At 35.9% G+C, this 23,079-nt stretch overlaps 8 protein-coding genes across 8 annotated transcripts; 6 read left to right on the top strand and 2 right to left on the bottom strand. All coding sequences in view use genetic code 12, as the record gives it.

The window, feature by feature from the left end:
* Positions 1–2,337: 2,337 nt before the first annotated feature.
* On the top strand, positions 2,338–3,984 carry J8A68_002502 (uncharacterized protein; the record flags this gene model as incomplete). The annotated part of the gene is made up of 1 exon (XM_049406260.1): positions 2,338–3,984. The coding sequence occupies one exon, from the start codon at positions 2,338–2,340 to the stop codon at positions 3,982–3,984; it is 1,647 nt and encodes a 548-aa protein (XP_049264233.1).
* Positions 3,985–4,805: 821 nt separating this feature from the next.
* On the top strand, positions 4,806–5,978 carry J8A68_002501 (uncharacterized protein; the record flags this gene model as incomplete). The annotated part of the gene is made up of 1 exon (XM_049406259.1): positions 4,806–5,978. One exon carries the CDS (start codon positions 4,806–4,808, stop codon positions 5,976–5,978), a length of 1,173 nt encoding a protein of 390 aa, XP_049264232.1.
* Positions 5,979–6,007: 29 nt separating this feature from the next.
* J8A68_002500 (uncharacterized protein) lies at positions 6,008–9,544 on the top strand (the record flags this gene model as incomplete). The annotated part of the gene is made up of 1 exon (XM_049406258.1): positions 6,008–9,544. One exon carries the CDS (start codon positions 6,008–6,010, stop codon positions 9,542–9,544), a length of 3,537 nt encoding a protein of 1,178 aa, XP_049264231.1.
* A 2,040-nt stretch (positions 9,545–11,584) lies between these two features.
* Positions 11,585–13,240, bottom strand: MLS1 (malate synthase; the record flags this gene model as incomplete). Its single annotated transcript, XM_049406257.1, has 1 exon — positions 11,585–13,240. One exon carries the CDS (start codon positions 13,238–13,240, stop codon positions 11,585–11,587), a length of 1,656 nt encoding a protein of 551 aa, XP_049264230.1.
* Positions 13,241–14,536: 1,296 nt separating this feature from the next.
* On the bottom strand, positions 14,537–16,075 carry MTS1 (Mts1p; the record flags this gene model as incomplete). Its single annotated transcript, XM_049406256.1, has 1 exon — positions 14,537–16,075. One exon carries the CDS (start codon positions 16,073–16,075, stop codon positions 14,537–14,539), a length of 1,539 nt encoding a protein of 512 aa, XP_049264229.1.
* Positions 16,076–18,243: 2,168 nt separating this feature from the next.
* Positions 18,244–20,043, top strand: HST1 (histone deacetylase; the record flags this gene model as incomplete). The annotated part of the gene is made up of 1 exon (XM_049406255.1): positions 18,244–20,043. One exon carries the CDS (start codon positions 18,244–18,246, stop codon positions 20,041–20,043), a length of 1,800 nt encoding a protein of 599 aa, XP_049264228.1.
* A 227-nt stretch (positions 20,044–20,270) lies between these two features.
* J8A68_002496 (uncharacterized protein) lies at positions 20,271–21,842 on the top strand (the record flags this gene model as incomplete). Its single annotated transcript, XM_049406254.1, has 1 exon — positions 20,271–21,842. One exon carries the CDS (start codon positions 20,271–20,273, stop codon positions 21,840–21,842), a length of 1,572 nt encoding a protein of 523 aa, XP_049264227.1.
* A 331-nt stretch (positions 21,843–22,173) lies between these two features.
* On the top strand, positions 22,174–23,049 carry RTG1 (Rtg1p; the record flags this gene model as incomplete). Its single annotated transcript, XM_049406251.1, has 1 exon — positions 22,174–23,049. One exon carries the CDS (start codon positions 22,174–22,176, stop codon positions 23,047–23,049), a length of 876 nt encoding a protein of 291 aa, XP_049264226.1.
* Between the last annotated feature and the right edge of the window lie 30 nt (positions 23,050–23,079).

The raw sequence follows: 23,079 nt of genomic DNA, 5'->3' as shown, positions 1-23,079 counted from the left end.
TTGAGATTGTCAGCAGACGATATTGGTTTAATTATAGTTTCAGCCAAATATTTTTCAGGTATTATATAGTCTTGTTGTTCTTCAGGATGGGAAAATACTTTATGTTGCGAAAGATGATAAACCAATCTTCCAAAGAAACTGTCTCTAACAAATCTGTAAAACATCTTTGGTTATTTTGTATTTAGTTAATAAGCGATGTTATTTGAATGAAGAAGAAGACTGAAAGAAAACTGAAAAGATGAGGGAAATCTCATGCCGTATTTATAGTTGATATTGAAGTGGCAATGGTTTTGTGTGTTCATCCTAATAGGCGCTAGTTACAGCCTTACGGAAAATTTTTTCTGTTACCTTTTTGATCATCGGGCGTAACCTTAAAAAATATTTCACTGATTTTATTTTTTAGGTAACAACCATTTTATTTCTAGAAACGTTTTCGGTGGTTTCCCAATTGGGTAGACTCGGACGAGATTGATTTGTCAACAAAATAGTTTCCGATTTTTCATTTTTGCGCTTACTTATTATTTAGCCGCAATTTTGCAATCTTATCTTTAATCTCTCTTTGATCTGCCAGTGTTTTTTTTAAAAGCTTCTGAGTTTGATGTCAAAAACAACAAACGGTACAATCCAACCTGCAAGAGGGGGCAATGTAATCCAGTGTTTATCATCCTGATGATGACACAAGTTTTCTTTTTTGTTTATTTTTGTTTTTGTTTGGGATAATTTTTATGACTCACATAACCCATGACAATTTTTCACCAAAACAAAATACAAACAAAACATATAACCTTGTGCGAATATCGGGAGCCATTCATAACCTTTCGGAAGTAGGCACGGATGGACCCGAAAGTATAAGAGTTGTTGGGCTTGTAATAGAGAATAACGGAAGTTACTGATTTCAGGAAATGTACCGTCCAGCAACCCATGATTATTGAACAATATCTAAACCGCATACCTTCCCTTATCAATTTTAAACCCCGAAAACTCGTTAATTATAATTTCAATTAAAACCTCCAAGGTAATACAGACAATAATAATGAGAATCTTGCTTACAAAAGCCTTTTCAAATTCAACCGTATTTAGAATCCATCCCCCGCGCCACACAAAATCATATTCGGAATTAACTAAGTCCATATTAGGATTTTTTCTCCGTAAATGTTTTCTAAGCAATATCTGAAAAATAATAATAGCATTCGGATTAAACTAACACCATTTTCCTATCCCCGTATCATATGGAATTGTTCCAGATTTATCTTACAAATATTACTCTTATGAAAATATTGAGGGGAAGTATTAACGAATTAACAGGAACTAATTTTAGTGTAATGGTGTAAGGAGTGGTTATGTGCTCCTTCCCAATTTGGAATTGGAGTAATCGCGGAGATAATAGACTTTCGTCGGTCGTTAGTGAGTATGTGGTATGGCGGAGGCCCGGACGTGGTTCCTGTGTGTAACTTGTTACACTACAGTTGATTTCTGAAAAGCTTCGATTCGGCCGCTACTTTCCCCGTTTCCTAAACTTTAGGACTCGAGGATAAATACCTGTGGATTCCCCCTTTAGAGGTGTCGTATAATAACCGAGCTTGTCGCGAAATCGGTTATTCCGACACGAGTGACCAACCAGGGATGGTAAGTATCCTGTTGCGCACTCTCACCGAAATGAGGTAGAAAGTGTCACGTGAATTTGTGACTGTTTTTAGATTGTTGAGCGAAACAAGCGCAATTAGAATTTGATGAAGGTTTCACTATTACGACAATTTTGTGTAATGCAAAACTTTTCACTGCTTAGTCCAGCGAGGATTGAAAAACTCGTTGACACTCTTTTTATATACTTTATCTATATATAGAAAAACTATCGAATATTAGAGAAGAATTCCGATCAACCAGTAGAGATCTCGTGATCACCAAAGATCATATCACGAATCCCATTTATTGCCCACAGAGTACTATAGAAGGAAACGGGTTAATATCAGACATACAGTAAATCATACATTTGCCCAACTTCCAGAAGTATTAACGAATACTTAAGTTGGTAAACTGTCAGTGCCAGAAGAGAAATAAGTTACTACACGACAGTATAGTGGTGGTCCAAACAATTCGAACTGCTGAAGATTGCCCACATTTATTTACATCATCATTTCAAAACTCGGTATAACATCTTATATCAGTTTCAGTCCGATTATACAACCAGAATCATTGTATAATCCCAGTATATTCACAGCATCTCAATCCGATTATAAAACCAGAACCATTTTGTAATCCCAGATCCTTTACGGAACATTCCCAGTCCATTTATTAAGTCACTGATCCTCCTTACAGTACACTACTCATAGAATCAGAATGACCCAGAAAACAGCCCCAGGCGACACTACTAGTCAACCTACTTCACAAGCAACTTCTTTAGATTCGCTCCTCAAAATCATAAACGAACTCCGTGCAGAAGTCCAAGCACTAAAAACAGAATTCAAAGCGGACATAAGTCGCATCAAGTCGGATACTAGCCTTGCAAGAGACTTAGCAACAACGGCCATGGACTCCTTTACAACCTTGAATGCACTTGTGGACAACATCGATCAGAAAGTTGAAGATACGAGTCGTGACGTCGCCAAGAACACAAGAGAACTAAAGAAAATGACTGCCGCCAATGAGCCAATCATTTCACTACCAAACGATGACGCTGACGAACAACAGTCCATCACGTCAGACATTACCAGGAATACAGAGAGAACTAGCATTCCTGACCCAGAATTAGAAACACCAGGAAACATGAGTGGCAATACTTCTATGAGAGATTTCACTCCAGTTTCCCAAATCCCTTCCATCAAACTGGACTCCAATACCACCTCGTTTTTGAATACATTTGAATGGTCGGAGAAAGGAAAGAAAATTTACGATGTGGGGAAAATTGAGAAAGAGATCCCACAAATTATGAACCCCAAGCAATCCGTAGAAGACGAGTTCAATAAGAGATATCAACACTTACATCAGTTAGGAGATGAAGACAGAACTCACAACCAACAACGGAGCTACGAGAAATTCGACAAAAGTCAATTCCCGAACTGGAAAGAAATCCATTCTTTAAATGATTTCTCGACGTGGTTAAGAGACTTATTAAAATACAAATTCGATTACGGTATTCCTGATGCATTGTTAAGAACAACAATAGTGGAAGCAGCAGCGAAACCGAAGAATGACAAATTGAAGAACTGGGTAGCCATTGCCACTGAATCCAATGATCTTCAGAATACATTTCCCATTGAATACAAATACATTATCGGGCCTTTGAAGAAAGAGATTGTGTCTGAAAAGCCCAAAGACATCGTGACTCAAGTCGAAAACATATTTGACCGACACGGAGACGATTTAGAAACCTTAATGATGAGCCTTGATGCGCGATTAAGTTTCCATTTAAAGAAAGGTGGGAACAGTGTGACAATTGAACGTCGTCAATGGATCAAGATTTGGAAATTCATTTGGAAAGAAGTTCCTGCTTTCATGGAAGCCTTGCGAATCCGTTGGGGAGTACATAAGACTTATGAATTTAATCAATTAAAATACATTGAATTTTTGGATGAAGAATTTTTAGATGACGACGACGAATGTGATATTGACTTTGAAACCATTTGGAACAAACTCGGCACAGATATCTACAAAATTTTCTCGACCCATACCTTCAGTAATCAAGATCGATTAACAACTTCAGCTAAGGCAAAGCACTCCAAGAAACCAAAAAACCCAGAAGTGAAAACTACAACAACACCACCCACAACTCCAGCACGAGGAAATTGTCTAGGTTGTGGTGAACCCGGCCACATGATGCTTTCATGTCCACTCCTTAAAGAAGCACTTGCATCCAAGAAATTATGCTTGAAAGATGGGAAAGTTCATGACACCGACGGTAAACCCCTTCCTGTCAGAAGAGGTCAAACCCTCAAAACAAGATATCCAAAATTGTTCCCAGCAAATAATACTGGAGACACCCAATAATCTACTACCAAACCAAGTTTTAAAAGATGAGAAGAAATGCAACATTCGATAACCAGCCGTTCTCTTTCAGAGGGGGGAGCCTGTCGTATAATAACCGAGCTTGTCGCGAAATCGGTTATTCCGACACGAGTGACCAACCAGGGATGGTAAGTATCCTGTTGCGCACTCTCACCGAAATGAGGTAGAAAGTGTCACGTGAATTTGTGACTGTTTTTAGATTGTTGAGCGAAACAAGCGCAATTAGAATTTGATGAAGGTTTCACTATTACGACAATTTTGTGTAATGCAAAACTTTTCACTGCTTAGTCCAGCGAGGATTGAAAAACTCGTTGACACTCTTTTTATATACTTTATCTATATATAGAAAAACTATCGAATATTAGAGAAGAATTCCGATCAACCAGTAGAGATCTCGTGATCACCAAAGATCATATCACGAATCCCATTTATTGCCCACAGAGTACTATAGAAGGAAACGGGTTAATATCAGACATACAGTAAATCATACATTTGCCCAACTTCCAGAAGTATTAACGAATACTTAAGTTGGTAAACTGTCAGTGCCAGAAGAGAAATAAGTTACTACACGACAGAGGTTTTGGGATTTGATTGGGGAACAACGATCTATTACATAGATTATATACAACACTGAACTTTGGTTCATCCTTGGAATTCCTAATACACATTCGCTCGGTCGATTCATTAGACGGTCAAGCGCTTCCCTGTTCAAACAACTTTAGTATTCTCATAAATTCGAGTAAAACACTATCTATCTTACAATTGGTAGCTTCGAGAAAAGTTACTACTCAACAACAACAAAAATGAGAAGAAAACAACAAACCAAAATTATTCCTTCACCACCTCCTGCAAATGAGGAGAGTAATAATGAGGAGAACAACAATGAGGAGAACGATATTAATATGGATTCTCAACATGATAATTCAGAATCTAATTTAGAAAATAATTCAAATAACAACGCTCAAAACCAAGATACAAATGAACCAAATGTTCAGACAAATTCTTCACATTCTACAACTCCACCCCACCCCTTTCCATTAATTCAACACCAAACTCAAAATCAACCTAATTTGGAAACAACCCAAACAATTTTCGCCGCATTTTCTGAAATGGCAAAGTATATTACAATGCCTATCCGCAATAGTCAAGCTTTAACATCAGTTAATCATATGGCAACTCAAGCCAAATTTGAAAAATTTAATGGCAATAATAGTAAAGTGGCATTCCAACTTTTGAGACAATTAGAACAATCAATAAACAACTTTGAATCAGTAAAAGGTGATCCACTTAACCTGTTAGAATTTATGGCGATTTCGGTTGCACATTTTGAAGGTGCGGGGTTGGATATGGTTATAGACTTTATTAATTCTGAAGCACTGAATATTACTTCAAATAAACTTTTAGATTTCATCAGAACTCAATTAGTCGATCCTAATTTGGAATTTAACTTATCAGGAGAATTGTACAACTTTAAACAAATGTCTAACTTTAAAGCTTACAAACAAAGTTTTCTAAAGTTAATCAACAAATTTCCACAACCTTATCTGAATGAATTGGAGAAATTTATCGTTCATCAATTTGTTGAAAAAGCTACACCTGGCAATAGGTCATATTTGAGGGCTCATTGCAAAACAATAACTGATATTAGATCTATCAATTTATCAGAAGAACTTCTCAAATCAGATTCCAATCATTTCAACAAGCAAAATAAGAAACGTTTTAGATCATCAAATGACAATTCTGATACTACTACTTCAACTGGTCAAAGTTCTACCAAATCCAGTTCATCAGCTTCACTTACTGATGGTTCTCCACCTGCCAAAAAGAAACGTGTTTTCTGTAAGAAACACAATTCATGGGGTTATCATACTACTTCTGAATGTCGTATCGGCTCATCATCATCTTCAAAACTGGCACCCAGATCCAAGTCTAAGACCGTCGATAAGGATACTACGGAGGAGAATTCAAAAAAATAAGTGCGTCCGAGACCCAAGACGTTAAACTAATGGTCACATTCGCAGCTATGAATGTTCCGGTTTCGGTTGGTTCAGATGCTGAGTTTGTGGAGGTTCGTTTAACAGGCCTCAGACCTCTAGTTGGGTTTCTCGACTCTGGCTGCATGGGTAATTTTATCCACTCAGAAGTCGTGTCTCACATGGAGTCACAAAAACAGAAGTGTGATCCACTTCCTGTCACTGCTTTCGATGGTACATTTTTGTGTACTGTTAACCAATTTATTGACTTAGAATGGCCTCCCCATTTTAAGAGTTTGAGATTTTATATTACTTCTTTAAGTAACTATCAAGTTGTGTTAGGTGCTAAAGTTTGTAAACGTTTTTGGAAACTTCCTGAAGACGTCAAAATACTTGATGAGGATTTGTTGAATCATCTTGTATCTAGTACCGAACCTTCTGATGCCGAACTTATATTTGCTAATACACATGTGCTTGTTCTGTCACTGCAGTTGCGAGAAATTTCCTCTGGGGATTCTGCGACTGATACACTTTCGCACGTTGTAAAATCTAGTAGTTCGCTCGTTCAACCTGACATTCAGGACTTTATTTCTTCTCTTACTGAGAAATTTGCTCGCTATTTTCATAACGATCCCATTACGCACCGTGTTCATAATCAATTTGAACATCCCATAGAACTACAGGCTTTCACTCGCTATCCAAGTCGTCCTTTTTATCCTATGAAAAAGGAGAATGAGATCGAATTGGAAAGACAAGTTCAGAAATTTTTGGACTTAGGTCTTATTGAGGAAAGTCATTCTAGTTTCGCTGCACCCTGCATATTAGTTAACAAACCTGATGGTTCCAAAAGACTATGCATTGACTACCGTGAATTGAATAGTATTACTATCATTGACAAATTCCCTTTGCCAATTATTGAAGATTTATTACCTACCATTAACGATGCATGCTTCTTTTCCAAGCTTGATCTATCACTGGGTTATCATCAAATCAATGTAGCCAAGAAAGATAGACACAAGACAGCGTTTAGAACTCGCTCGGGGTTATATCAATGGAACGTGATGCCTTTTGGGTTATGTAATGCTCCGGCAACATTCCAAAGAGTCATGAATTCTATTTTTAAACCATTCCTTGGAAAATTTGTGGTCGTATATTTGGATGACATTTTAGTCTTCAGTAAAACCAAAGAGGATCATAAAAATCATCTTACCAGAGTATTTGAAGTTCTTGCAAAGTACGGTTTCGTTGCTAAGAAATCCAAATGTGAGTTTTTCTGTACTAGAATCCAATACTTAGGACACATCATTCTGCATGGGCGTGTGAGAATATCACCGTCTAAGATTGATGCCGTCGAAGGTTGGCAATTTCCTAAATCAAAACGGGAGATGAGAACGGTAATCGGTTTTGCTAGTTATTGTCGGAAATCCATTAAGAATTATGCATCACATGTCAAACCGTTAACTGATTGGGCTATTCGAAATAAAAGAGTGAAGAAATCTATCTTGATTGAATCTTTCAACAAGCTTAAGTATCTTTTAACTCATTCACCCACCTTGGTTACACCTTCACCAGATGCAGTCTATAAGATTACCACTGATGCAAGCGACTATTGTACCGGTGCCGTGATTGAAAAGTTAGATCCTGCGGGAAAATCCATGGGAATTGTGGCATATTTTTCCAAAGTTATGAATAAGCATGAGTTAAACTATCCTCCTCGTGAGAAGGAATTTTTAGCTATCATTCGAGTATTGGAACGTCACAGACACATGTTACTTGGTCACAAAATTATCCTTGATACTGATCACCAATCCTTGCTGTACATTCTTTCACATCCAAAACCGTTAAGTCCCAAAATGGCTCGATGGTTAGACTTCTTGGGAGAATTCGATCTAGAAATCAACTACATTCGTGGTAAATACAATAAGGCAGACCCATTGACTCGTCGTTGGCAAGATGCGATACAGTTCAATGCTATCTCCTTTCCACTTTCAAATGAGTGCTTAGGTCGAAATTTCTTCAAAGAGTGCCGTGCAAACTATGAATCTTCTATGAAATCACGTAATGTTTACCAAGCGTTGACTAAGAAGGTTACGTCTTCCAGCGATGCTCGGGCAATGAAGAAGTACAAGCTTGAAGATGGTCTTTTATATTACATGGGTTATGATCGAGAAGGTCTTGCTAGTCCAAGACTCTGGGTTCCAACTACTGAATTACAGTTGCGGGTTATACACCAACATCACGATACAGCATCCACGCTCCACCCCGGTCTTCTGCCTACCTATTTCGACATGCAGAAATACTACTACTGGCCGGACATGCATGAATCAATTCGAAGATATATTAAACATTGCGGTATTTGCCAAGCTATAAAGCCTCGTACCCAATCTGGTTATGGTCTTCTTCATCCTATAAAAATCCCTACCAAACGTTGGCAGTCAATAACGATGGACTTCATTTCAGGGTTTAAGAACACTGATGGCAAGGACCAAGTTTTGATTGTTGTTGATCGTTTGACAAAACGTGCACATTTTATTCCTTGTTCCAAGAATATCACTGCACAAGAATGTTCTTACTTGATTTTAAATGAAGTAATTAAACATCATGGGGTTCCTGAAGAGATCATCACGGATCGTGATTCCTTGTTTACTTCTAATTGGTGGAAAGATTTCTTTTCTAGCCTCCAAACGAAATTGAAGTACTCTACCCCTAATCATCCTCAAACAGATGGTCAGACGGAGAGAACAAACAGGACATTCATTCAATTATTACGTGCTTTTAGCAACTTCAAAGATACGCTTTGGTTAGATAAACTTCCTTTGATCGAGTTTGCTTACAACTACCATTACCACTCTTCAATCAAGATGTCTCCTTTTGAAGCAGATCTTTGTTACCAACCTAATCCGCCTCATTTGGATAGTCGGTTGTTTGAGTTTCCTCGTTACCGTGACACACCTGTTAATAAGGTGGATCTCAGTACGAAAGCGGAATACTTGGATTATTTGATAAGTTATGTGAAGCATTCACTAGAACATGCGCAAGATGAACAGGAAAAGCACTTCAATAAGCACCACCAACAACTTTTACTCCAGCAAGGTGACAAAGTTCTATTGCACCGGGATGCAAAAATTTTCGGTCACAGATTTAGGTTTACTAAAGAAGATGAACTTTATTTTGGTCCCTTCGCGGTTATCAAGAAATATCCAGATAACGACAATGCTTATGAGCTTGATCTCGGTCCTGCCTATCGCGACAGGATGGTTAATGTTAAACATATGAGGCCCTTTCAGGACTCGTTGTTTTATGACAAAACACCTCCCACGACGATCCCAGAGCTTATACAAGCTGGTCGTGCTAGAACTATACGAGCTATTCATGGCATTGATTTACTCAATCAGGTCATGGCTTTGACGTTCACCAATTGTGCTCCTTTCCATGCTGCTCTTTTCAGAGTTTCAGATGTTAAACAGGCGCTACACCCAGCATACTTTCAAGAATTGCTAGATCAATATTCTAGTCAGATTCAGGGCGAGCAGGATGAGTTCAACAGGGTTCAAGACTTAGCAGGTTAGTTACTTACTTACATTGTTTATTGTTTACAGTTTGTTTATTTGTTAATCTTATGCCTTTGTTTGTTTACTCCTCTCCAAGCTCGTACACCTGAGTGGTTTTCCTACGCTTTCCACTCCATTTTTTTTGTGGACCAGTGTTTGAGACTATGGCCCTCTTACACGCCAGTCGTTCACGCTATTTTTTTTTATTTTTCCCACATCCTGGTTTTACACAATATTTTTTTTTTTGATTTTTTTGGACATTTTAGTTGATCCTTGTCAACAAGGGGAAGATGGAAGGCTTGATAACAGGACGGAGAGCCCCATCGCCTTCACAGTTGTGGAAACTATCTCAAAATCCACAAACCCAATCAGTTCACAAACGCATACAACCCACTTTTCCCATATCCACCGATTGCCTGTTCACCAATTTGTACAATCCTACACCACGGTCATGCCAAGAGGTTGGCTCCTTCGGACTGATCAAACGAGGACGCTTGATCTTGAGGGGTGGCAAGTGTAAGGAGTGGTTATGTGCTCCTTCCCAATTTGGAATTGGAGTAATCGCGGAGATAATAGACTTTCGTCGGTCGTTAGTGAGTATGTGGTATGGCGGAGGCCCGGACGTGGTTCCTGTGTGTAACTTGTTACACTACAGTTGATTTCTGAAAAGCTTCGATTCGGCCGCTACTTTCCCCGTTTCCTAAACTTTAGGACTCGAGGATAAATACCTGTGGATTCCCCCTTTAGAGGTTTTGGGATTTGATTGGGGAACAACGATCTATTACATAGATTATATACAACACTGAACTTTGGTTCATCCTTGGAATTCCTAATACACATTCGCTCGGTCGATTCATTAGACGGTCAAGCGCTTCCCTGTTCAAACAACTTTAGTATTCTCATAAATTCGAGTAAAACACTATCTATCTTACAATTGGTTTTCTTTTAATGAATTACACTTCATCAGTTGTTGTTGCCACTGAATATTTGAAAAAAAAAGCATTTGCGCTTATTAACACGTGATATGCACTTGAAATGACATTTCCATAGAGCATCAGATGTCTCTAAATACTTTAATTCAACAGTGGAAGATCCTAGAACTACCCATCTGTATTAAAGCTTTATCGGGGGAAAGATTTCTATCGGTGCTCAGTTGCGGAAGGAAGAAATTCCGCTTCCATTTTGCAACCCATTCATTCCGTCGCAGGGGACAATGGGACAATTGTTGTGAAATGCGGCTGAGTTTATGTCTTTGTTTAATTGGGGGATGGATGTGCGCAAAATTTTAATCTAACGGATGCGCTATATATAGATTGATACTAGGCTTTAACGGAACACATTAGCCACGTTCGGTCGGCGATCAATGGAAGATCAAGAATACAGCATACACACCCTCGTTGACGTGTTGGTGTTTTTGGAGACGTCTTTGCAATAGCACTTCGGTTTCATAGCATCCAAGATTATTTCAACAAAGAGAACGACACAAGCTTCAATTTATTATGATAGACTTGTACAAAGACAATTGCGTGGAGATGTGCTTGACTGCATTCCAATCCAAGGCTTGACATAATACCCGCAATTATTTACAATTTCAGACTTTCCCCATCCCCTACTGAAGGAGAACGGCTGATGGTACGTTGCGAGTACATAAACTCAAAAATAGACAGCTCGTTCCTTAAAATAGTGGGATTTGTAGATATCGATACGGTTGTTTCGGAATAGGAATAGCTCACATATCCGTCATATTTCATCATCGCCATTGATTCTTCCAGCAATTCCGAATTTGGATTATCTACTTCTTCTATGAGTATTTCTAACCTATATAAACATGCATCTAGATCATTCTGATCAAATGTACCTCAATTGATAAGCAAATTCAAATATATAGAGATCGAAAAGAAGTAATGCCTACATAGTTTAACTAACAAAGTACATTTATATTGTCAAAATAATGTGAATAAATAATAAATAAACAATCACCTAATAAATATAGAAGAATATCAAAACATCAAGAAATAAAAAGCAGTACCAACGACATGAGAGAGCACGCAAACACAATTATAATTTATTGGCTGGAATAGCTCTACCAACAGTAGTAACTTCATCATAAATCAAAGTAGTAAGGAAATCGGAATATGCTTCACCAGTAGCTTGAGGAACAAAATAATCAAAAGCCTTCTTAAACTTGTTTCCTGGTTTAGCAGTAGTGACTAATTTAGCATATTCTTCTTCTAACAATCTCTTAACATATTGCTTGGTGATAACTTGTCCAGCATCAGTCTTAGCACCATGAGTAACCCATTGCCAAAGTTGAGATCTGGAGACTTCAGCAGTAGCTGCATCTTCCATCAAATAATTGATTGGAACACATCCTACATTTCTTAACCAAGCTTCAATATATGAAATACCAATGACAATATTAGCTCTAATACCTTGTTCAGTAATCTTAGCATCATCGACATATGGAGATAACAAATCACGTTGAGTGATCTTCTTGTATGGTTGTCTTGGTGGTAAATCAATTTGATTAGGTCCCTTCATGTGTTCATTGAAAACCTTCAAAACAACAGGAACTAAAGCAGGATGAGCAACCCAACAAGAATCACAACCAGCTTCAACTTCTCTTAATTTATCCTTGGCAACATTTTCCAAAGCCTTTCTGTTTCTTTCTGGATCATCCTTAATTGGAATTTGAGCAGCCATACCACCCAAAGCATGAACCTTTCTCTTGTGAGTAGTATGAACTAATAATTTAACATAAGAAGCCATAAATGGAGATGCCATGGTAACTTGAGATCTATCAGGTAAAATGAATTCCTTATGGTTTCTTAAAGATTTAATATAAGAAAAGATATAATCCCATCTACCACAGTTTAATCCAGCAATATGTTGTCTTAATTGATAAATTATTTCATCCATTTGGAAAGCAGCTGGTAAGGTTTCAATTAAAACAGAAGCTCTAATAGTACCTCTTGGTAAACCAATATAATTTTGAGCATGGTTGAAAATATCATTCCATAATTTAGCTTCTAAATGATGTTCCATCTTTGGTAAATAAAAGTATGGACCAAAACCTCTAGCTAAAGCTTCTTTTGCATTATGGAAGAAATAAATAGCAAAATCAAAAATACCACCAGAAATTGGTTGTCCATCAACTAAAACATGCTTTTCAGTTAAATGCCAACCTCTTGGTCTAACAATCAAAGTTGGAATATGTCTACCAGCATCCAAGTTTAATGCGTAATTCTTACCATTAATAGTAGCAGTTAAATTTCTTCTAACAGCATCATAAAGATTAACTTGACCATCAACTAAATTATTCCAAGCAGGGGTTAAGGAATCTTCAAAATCTGCCATATAAGTAGCAACACCAGAATTTAAGGCGTTAATAACCATCTTACGATCAGTTGGACCGGTGATTTCAACTCTTCTATCTTCTAAACCAGGAGCCAATGGTGGACCAGTCCAAGTTGGATCATCTCTGATATAAGCAGTTTCAGGTAAGAAATCTGGTAAATTACCTTGATCTCTTAATTTTTGTTGTTCCTTTCTATTGGCTAATAATTGTTGTCTAGTTGATTCGAAAGCACGATGTAAAGTAGCAACTAACGCTAATGCTTCTGGAGTATAAATATGTTTAGCATTTTCTGGGATTGGACCTAAGATTTGGACACCTTGAACCTTTTCGGCGATCTTTGGGAATGGAGAAGACATGATGGTTGATAAATTACAATGATTGATTGATTGAAAGAAGGAAGAAAAGAGAGAAAAAGTTTAAGAAAAATCTTAAAACAGGGAGATTTAAGAGTTTATTTATACTCCGGGGTTTTTTTTCAATTTTTACAACATGTTTGATTGAACCAGAATATTTTGCAAACGCTCGGAACGGAGAAACAAAACGAGACATTTTTTTGGTAGAAGATGACTGGTACCCCAGATTCAGACAGACAAAAAGTAAAAAAATAAATGTCGTTATCCATTATATGCAAGAAATCGCTTGAGTGGAACCCAGAATTTTGACTCTGTTCATTGTATTTTTGTTTGTACACCCCCTTACTTTCTTCTACTCCAGAAAAAAAATACATGTGACTCAAGTAAGACATTTTCTCTCCGAGCATCGGTTCCGTTCAATTACATCCATACTGCAATACTAATCCCCTTAGTCAGATGATTCAAGAACGATTATTTTTTTCCAATAGAACTTTAAATTTAAGAAAAACTTCCGCGGTTACATGTTCACACATACATACAATTTTCTCATCTATTAAATAACTTTTAAACATTGAAATTTAAGACAAAATGTCGTCTTCGGTCCGATTAAATTAATTCTGATCCAATCAGAATCTTTAAATTGTCAAGTTTCTTTATTTCGAAGAATGTTCTACTAAATGTTGTTTTTACTATCTATTTGAATTACGATCTGAACCATTTGAATCTTGATTTGCTTTAATGCATTTGCGAATGTCGTCGGTGGGAATGGGTTACCGATACTATTGTTAACTTATGAATGATCATTTAGAAAAGTTTATCATGGGCTCCGGTGCTCCGTATTTTGACTCATTTAAACCGGGAATCTAAAGTCCAAAATATCCTAACCATTCTGTGCCACTAGTGACACCCCATACTTTTTGAAAAACCTGAAAAAATATTATTATCAAAAGAAGAAATCAAAAAAACAAACTCCGAGGCTAATCTACAATAGCGTTATCTTACCACATTTCATTTGATTTCTTTTTTTTTTTTCCACTCGTACGGTAGATCACTCCGTCTGCCCCTATACAAAATTACAAGAAGTCAATTTTAAATTTCTTTACAAAGTGATAACAAGAGTAAAGAAGAAGATGATGTCACTCTAAGTTACATGCAGGAATTGACACGCTAAGTTATTCTGATAGGTTTATCAAATGTCTCTATTACACTCATAAAGAATTTATATATAAAAGCATTGTAATCTACGATTCTCTCTATCTAAAATCTTCTTCCAAAAACGAAAAATCAAAACTGACGTTTTTAATAAAAGTTTTCATATGGTTTAGCCCATTGAGTACCTTCTTTTACTGGAGCTAATAAACCCTTTTGTTTTGGAATATATTCAACTCTTCTATAAGAGTTCAAATTCTTTCTTAAAACAAATTGATAACAAGTAGCAGTACCATTTCTACTAGCAATAGTAGAACAAGCTAAGAAATATTCCCAAATTCTATACCATTTAGCACCATATTTGTTAACAACCTTATCCTTGTTACCTAACCAATTTCTATACCATCTCCATAAAGTAGCAGAATAATGAACACCAATATTATCAACACTAACAATTTCAAATCCAACAGATTCTAAACAAGATGCAACAAATGATAATGGAGTTGAAGCATCTGCACCGGGGAAAATATATTTATTCATAAATAAACCCCAGATTAAATCTTCATATTGCCAATTCTTTCTTAATCCAGCATATTGTAAGTAGAATAATCCATCATCTTCTAAAGAATCTCTAACTTGTTCTAAGAAAGCAGTGAATCTTCTAATACCAACATGTTCAGCCATTTCTAAACAAGTAATCTTGTCATATTTACCATTTGCCTTTTCGGATTTTGGAGCATCACGATAATCAACACAAACAACACGAGATTGATCAGAATCAACACCATAATCGTTTAATAAAGTATTACCCCATTTAGTTTGGTTTTTACCCAAGGTAATACCAGTAACTTTAGCCCCATATTGAGAAGAGGCATAAGTAGCCCAAGTACCCCAACCACAACCTAAATCTAAAACATGTTCACCTTCTTTCAAGTCAATCTTATCAGCAACAATCTTTAATTTATTGTCTTGTAATTCTTCTAAAGTTTCTTCCTTGGTAATGTCACTAATAACACCAGAAGTATAAATCATTCTTGGACCTAAGAACCAAGTGTAGAAGTCATCACCACGGTCATAATGTTCTCTAACTTGTTCCTCATCTTGAGATTTGGAATGCATAATTACTTCAGGGATCATACCTAATAAAAAGAATCTAAATAAAGCAAAAGTGAATTGGAAAGTACACCAATCATGTTTATATTCTAAAACATCTAAACAATCACCTTTAAAACTAACTTTACCTTCAAAGAATAAATCTTCAAAAGTTTCAAGAGGAATTTTCTTTCCTTTACCATTATTTGAAGTTTCATATTTAGCTTTTAATTCTTCAGTATGGAATTCTAAATAATCAGAAATTGGACGATTTGGATATTTAACTTTTTCATTAATTCTTGGGGAGAAAGTAGACATAATTGACCAATAAGCCACTAAGATTGGAACAGCAAATAAAACAACTAAAAAGATCCAAGTCTTGAATCCTAAACCAATCTTACGAACAATATAACCTGGTACAAGAGTAATCAACCCAATTAACACGATATTGGAAAAGGAAGTAGACCCTGGACCATCAGCTGGTAATGGAGCATTATGAATGGCTGGTGAAGAACTGGTTAAAACACCAGATTCATCAGTAGATGGTGGTGGTGGTTTAGTTTCTGGAGTTCTAATAAATTCAACAGTTTGTAACATATTCAATTGAACTTATTGAAAGATGTAAGTTGTTAGTAATTAGAAAATGAAAATTTATTCTTTTTTTTTAAAATGGATTTTGGAAAATTCGTTGATCGTCGACACTCGAGTGGGAACACAAATTAATTAATAAACAATGGGAAATTTATACAGTAGGTAAGAAAATTAAAATCAAGGATGGGTCTTTTACTAAATTAAGTTTCACAAAAATTGAAATTTTCATTTTTTAAATTTAAAATAGTTTAAATAATAAATTGTGACACGTTAACTTTGTTTGTGAAATGCTACATGTATTAACTTGATATTGTACTGTATTATTAAACCTCGAGGAATTTTGATACGCGTGTTATTTTTACACTTGATGAGCAACGCAAAAAAAAACTTTACAAATTGGCTTCGTCATTTTGCACCACTTGAATATTCTATTTCACACAAAACCTCCTTAACGTATACGTATCATCGTCATCACCTCAATCTGTATCACGCCTCACAGGGCGGAAGTCTAATTATAACTATTAGCACTGCCCCCTTATTTTTGAGTATTTAAGTTTAAGTTACTTATTATAGTTTCACCCATTCATTAATTGTGGTTTCGCCAATTTCTGTCAAACTGTACGTATTGACACTTGCTGTTGGGTATAATTCATAATTTATCTCGTTAACTTAAAATTTTGACATTGACAAGTTTAATTCCTCGCAAAAAGCTGCCGTCGTATGAACAAGAATTTTCTTAAACTCATTTTGTGTTACTAGATGGCTCTATTTTTGTGTTGCAAAATGAAACAGGTTAGGGAAACGGCGCGGAATGTATATGCTGTATTTGAATCAATAAGTTCGCAACATTTCAAAGTTCATAAGTTAATTTATACCTTGTATGAGTCCAACCTAAGAAAATCAAATTAGCCATTTGCATTTTGAGATTGCACGTATTATCTGATTTCTTGACGGAAATGAAAAGTGTTCAATATGTATACTAAATTGTTTAGCATATAAATTAAAACCTCGGCTCCAGAAAAAAAGATTTGCAAATGTATTTATTTATCTTCTTTTTCGTAATCAACTTTTTGCAACCTAACTTCTTTTGAACTGAATCATTACTAAAAAAAATCAATCAATCGATTTAAAGTAGCAGTTCTTGAACCTTATTGTTCATTTTATATAGGTAAAGTTTTTAGGGTTCAATTCTGGGATTCGGCCTTTGTTTGGACTTTTCCGGAAAATCTTATAAAGTTAGCATTTCTAAGGAAGTTACGTACTATTCTGTTAAAGGTGGCATTACGTGGTTGTCAATTTATGAGTTTCTGGGACTCCACACAATAGCTAAGCTACAGGAACGTATATTAAAAAGTTTAGCAGTGTCGTGCATAGCTTCCTCGGATCTATTACACAAATATATGCAAATGACAATCCAATCAAACTCATTTAAGATAGGCCAATAATTTCATTCTTTTGTTTCCAGTGACAATCTGGAAGGATAGCTTTCTTTGAAACACCTTAAATCAAGCCTGGATAGCACTGGATCCATGTTCTTTTACCTGGTCCACAAATGGTATGAAGTATTTGCAACCTCTTTGAGATTTTGCTTACAAACCAAATTAACCGTGTGTGGTGTTAACAATTTAGCCGAAATTGGAATCAACTAATTTCAGGCTCGTATATGATGGAAGCTTCATCTAAAGAAGTGTTTGATACGAATTCTACAGCTCTTTCTTTAATGGACCCATCCTGTAGGAAGATGTATATCTTAATCGGGTGGCTTCTGTATAGGCATTCATGGAAATAAAGTTATAATGCTTATCTACTAGTCTACATACAGGGGCAAAATATTCCCATTTATATTATTGCTTTAATAGTAGGGGACTAGTAGCTTGTTGGAGATAATACTTTACTGTTCCAAGGAAGTTTTGCAACAAATTGGGCAAAATGGGTTAACACACGACCATTTTTTTAGAAGTCATTTGTGGTAAAGAAAAGACGCAACCAAAAACAACGAGCTCTTATAAGAACGTGTTTAATGATCAAATAATAATTGAATCAATCTCCATTAGCATTTATAATTTGTTGAAAGTAGTTGTAATTGTGAATAGTGATATTTATACTTGCACTATATCCTCCAATTTTTAATACCAAACACTTTATCCTTATCTTTCCATTAATTATCAAAGGTAATGCCACAAAGTGAAAATGATATCATTCTTATCGATTCTGACTCAGAAGTTTCCGATCCCGAACTGCCACCACTGAAAAGACATAAGCCATATCTGTACAATAACGACAATGATAATAATAGCAACAAAAATAACACAATAAATACCAAGAAATTAAGTATCACGCCATTCCAAGATGATTCATCCTCCTCCTCTGAAGATGAGCATCCCACTCTAGTCAAGAAACAAGCCCAAGTACAACAATTCCCAAGTAATCGTTTGAAAGAACACTATTATCATGATGAAATAGATGAGGAAGTGGAATTGTTATCTATGCAATCATCCCGAGCTCCTCCCAAACCCGTCGAAATCACCAATATCAGTAGTGATGACGACGACGAAGAAGGGGATGGAGAAGATAACGAAGAGGATGACGACGATGACAATCATAGTGATTCCTCAATTGAATCTTCTGATTCTGATTTTCGACAAATTTCATTTTCAGGTTCAGCATCACCTGAAACCATTGCACAAACCAGGAAATATCTAAAGACATATGGAAATATTAAATTTTTAGAAAAGTATTTACCGACAGCTGCATCATCTGAAGATATAATTAAGTTAATTATCATGTTAGGATTCATGCCTAGACATTTACATACATCCGGTATTATGGATTTGATCAATATTTTAAATCGGGCCATGATTAAAGTAAAAGCCATACGAAGTCGCTTGGACGACGTTAAGACTGTAGATGATGCAATTGGTTTAATAGAAAAGAGTAAGAAGATATTGGTTATTACTGGTGCTGGGATTTCTACTAGTTTGGGTATACCTGATTTTAGATCTTCACAAGGGTTTTATACAATGGTTCAACATTTAGGTTTAAGTGATCCTCAAGAAGTTTTCGATTTGGAAATTTTTCATACTGATCCTTCATTATTTTATTCAATTGCATATATGATCCTTCCGCCGGAAAGAATTTGTAGTCCATTACATTCATTTATCCTGCTTCTTCAATCAAAGGGGAAATTATTAAGAAACTATACTCAAAACATTGACAATTTAGAAAGTTATGCAGGTATAAAGCCTGATAAATTAATTCAATGTCATGGTTCATTCGCAACTGCAACTTGCGTAACATGTCGTTTACAAATACCTGGAGAAAAGATATTCCCCCAAATCAGAGCCAAACAAATACCATATTGTCCACAATGTGCCAAAGTTAAAAGGTCCAAATTGAAACAGGATGATGATTATTATTTCTCGGAAAGTTTTGGAGTTTTCAAACCTGATATTACATTTTTTGGAGAATCATTACCGAAATTATTCCATGATAGAATAGTTGAAGATATTATGGATTGTGATTTATTAATCAGTATAGGAACTTCTTTAAAAGTTGCACCTGTTGCTGATATTGTGGATAAGATACCCGAACATGTACCCCAAATATTAATTAATAAGGACCCTATAGAACATTGTAATTTTGACGTTAGTTTGCTTGGATATTGTGATGATGTAGCAAGTTATATTCTGAATAGATTAGGTGAGGATTGGAGACTTCCTCATAAAGATTATGAATCAATTAGAGGTTATAAAGGAAGTAATTTAGAGATTATGTTGGAGGATGAGCATTTGAGAGAATATCAAATTATTAATAAAGCAAAAGCTTCTAGTGATCTTGAAAGTGGTAGTGGGTCAGTGCTAACTGTGGAAAATACTCCGTTGTATGAAGACCCACCACTGACTGCGGAGGTCAATACTCCTCCACCTGCTGAGGTGATTGACAATTCTAAAGAGAAAGACAATAACTCAACCTAATTATAGTTTATATATTGTATATTAGAATCTGGATTCTTGACAATGAATGTATTTTTAACAAGTAGCATTAACTAGTGTATCATTACATCAATCGTCTCTCATCATTCATTCGCAACCAAAAAATTTTAGAAGCGAAAAAATAATCTTGCATAACATTAATTTTTTTTTTTCAACTCATCTGCCAACTCCCCATCATCACCATCATCTCATCATCATCAGCAACATAAATGAAATTACCATATCAAGTGCTATTCAGATGTGCTCAAACATCTGGTCGTATTATACTTAGGAGTCAAATACCCAACGCCAGAAATGGAATAGTGTACACTACAAGATTTAACAGTTCCAATCCGAGCAGCAATAAGGAGAAGCTTCCAGATATGGATGATCTTGAATTCATACAAGAGAGAAAAGAAGTGCATAAGCATTTAATCAACGAGAAGGAAGATATGGGTCCTATGTTGGATGATTTGGATGAAGCATGGGATACGACCATAATAAAAAATAACAAGAATAACGACGACTTGGATATATTAGAATCAATGTTGAAGAATTCCTTGAACAAGAATGGTCTGGACAATGATGCGAATGTGTCGTCATCGTCCCAACAAGCTAATGCACCAGGGGAACCTCAAGATACTATCGATTCCCAATGGAGTTTCCTTCATGACGTGATGGCCAAACCAGAAGAGTCTAAAGATGTGTCTAACAACAATACTGAAACCCCTGGCAGTTGGCCAAAATGGTCCGATGAAAATGAATTTTCCGACAAAGCTGGAAAAGAAGCTTCTAGTCTTCATGAAAATAATCATTATCGAAGCCGTAATGATTCTGAAGTTGATGAAGAAACAAGTGGTTATTCTGCTGTTGACACAATCACGGATCGTGAGGGAAATAAATTTGACCCCGCAAAAAGTGATAAAATTCTTTCACAATTGAGAGATCGATTAGACATCACCACTAGGGATTCTGTCAAGGCGGAGAAAGATTTGACTTCGTTTATTGATACGGTTTGGAAAAGGTCTACTTGGTTTAACATGTCACCTTCTCATCAACAGGATCCAACAAAATTTACACCGGAGAGATTTAGGAATGATTTCCATCGAGAAGTTAAAGAAGCATTGAAACCTTCGTTTGAAGCTATTGATGCGTTAAAATCGCCACAAGAAGTTTATGGGTTTATCACTAGATATCTTTCTGGTTTAAGTGAAATAATAAAAACCGCCAAGGCAAAGGAGCAACACAAAAGAGTAACTTTAAATGATTTGCACAAGGAAACTGGTTGGACAGACTCTAACAAGGATGTAATCAAGGATATTGCTGAATCATCTGAAAAATGTCCAGAGGCTCCAATTGGTAATGCCGTGACTTCACGTTTCCTTCTTAATTATGTATTGAAAACATTGACATTCAAATTTAATAATCCGGCATTGTCCTTAAGTATAGTTAGGATGATGAAGAAGGATGCCGACTTATACATTTTGTCATGTAATCAAGAAACCTTCAATGAAGTTCTTCGTGCCACTTGGTTGTATTACGGATATGTGGATTTATATGAATTTGAAAAAGCATTTGTTGAAATGAGATTACTTGGACATAGAGGAAATAGGGAGACATGCGATATACTTGGTGTTGTTGTCAATGAATTACAGAACTTGAGCGATGGTGTCCTGCCGATAAACAAGTATACCAGAATACGTACTGTTAATAGTGCTAAACGTCTTGCATTCTTCAGAGGTTTTTATGAAGATTTGCATTTTCGTGTAACATCACAAAGAATCAACCCGGAGCTATTTTAATCTATAAGAAGAATCCACCAAATACAACTTTAAGATACTAAACTACTTTGATCTGAGTAGTTAGAATTGATAGACATTTTTGATAATCATTTGTAAATAGTATTAATAAATTCAAATTGTAAGTAAAATTTTTGCACCCAAAATGTGACAATTGTACACGACCTCATTTTATTTTTAGTCGCAGTGCACACCTTCTTTCCTTCCTAACCAACCCACAGTTACTGTAATTACCAGCCATCCCATTTTTAAATGCGAATTTACAATTCCGTCTTTTACTATACAAACTTTTCTATTTAATAATAACACTTAAACTACAACTACAAAACCAACAATGTCACAATTTGGAGGATTCAAGGAATCATTTTTAAAGTCACAATCAGATTCTGTAAATAATTCAGATACAATTCTGGGAGTATCGGATTCTTTAACCCCACCTTCTACTTCAGATATCTCAAAACAAACATTACCAAGTATAAACATAAGCCAAGACCAACAACAATCACATGGGAATAGTAACCTAGAGAACTTATTAACTAGTTCACTGGATATTAAAAAACAATTATCACAATCATTCCAAGGTGGAATTGGAGGGGGGAATATAAGTGGTATTTCCAGGAGTGGGATAAGTAAACCCCATTCAAGACGGAATTCTACTGTGATTAAATCTCAAGGACATAGTGATAATGAAGACGATGGAGATGAGAAATTGGGAGAAGGGAATGAAAGGAAAAGAAGAGATAATATAAATGAAAAGATTCAAGAATTGTTAACCTTAATCCCTCTGGAATTTTTCCAAGATGCAAATGCGAAAGAAGCAGGAGGAAGTGGAACGTTTAGTAAGGAAGGTAGTGCTGCTAGTATGGGAGATAAACTGGGTGGAGAGGATGAGAATGGGAAAGCTACTGGAACTAAGGATGGAAAACCGAATAAGGGGCAGATTTTAACTAAATCTGTTGAATATTTACAATATTTACAGAATTTGATTGATGAGAATAATAGAAAAGAAGTTGAATTGATTATGAAATTAAAGACTTTGGAATTGAAAAGAAATAATCGTTCACCTGATGTGCCTATTCGAATTGGATATACTAGTGCAGAAAAGGCATTAGGGGAGATTGGAGTTGGACCTTGTTCAGAAGAATACTTCAGAAATGTATTAATAAATAGTGCCAATACTTCCAAGACATCGAGAAGAGGAAGCACATAAGTCGAGATTCTATAAACGTGTATTTTTATA

This window comes from Hemisphaericaspora subhashii (genome assembly GCF_019202705.1).
Source record: "Hemisphaericaspora subhashii strain CBS 10753 chromosome Unknown scaffold72, whole genome shotgun sequence".
Taxonomy (NCBI): domain Eukaryota; kingdom Fungi; phylum Ascomycota; class Pichiomycetes; order Serinales; family Debaryomycetaceae; genus Hemisphaericaspora; species Hemisphaericaspora subhashii.
The sequence above is the reverse complement of the archived record's forward strand: the minus strand, read 5'-3'. Positions and strand labels throughout refer to the sequence as shown.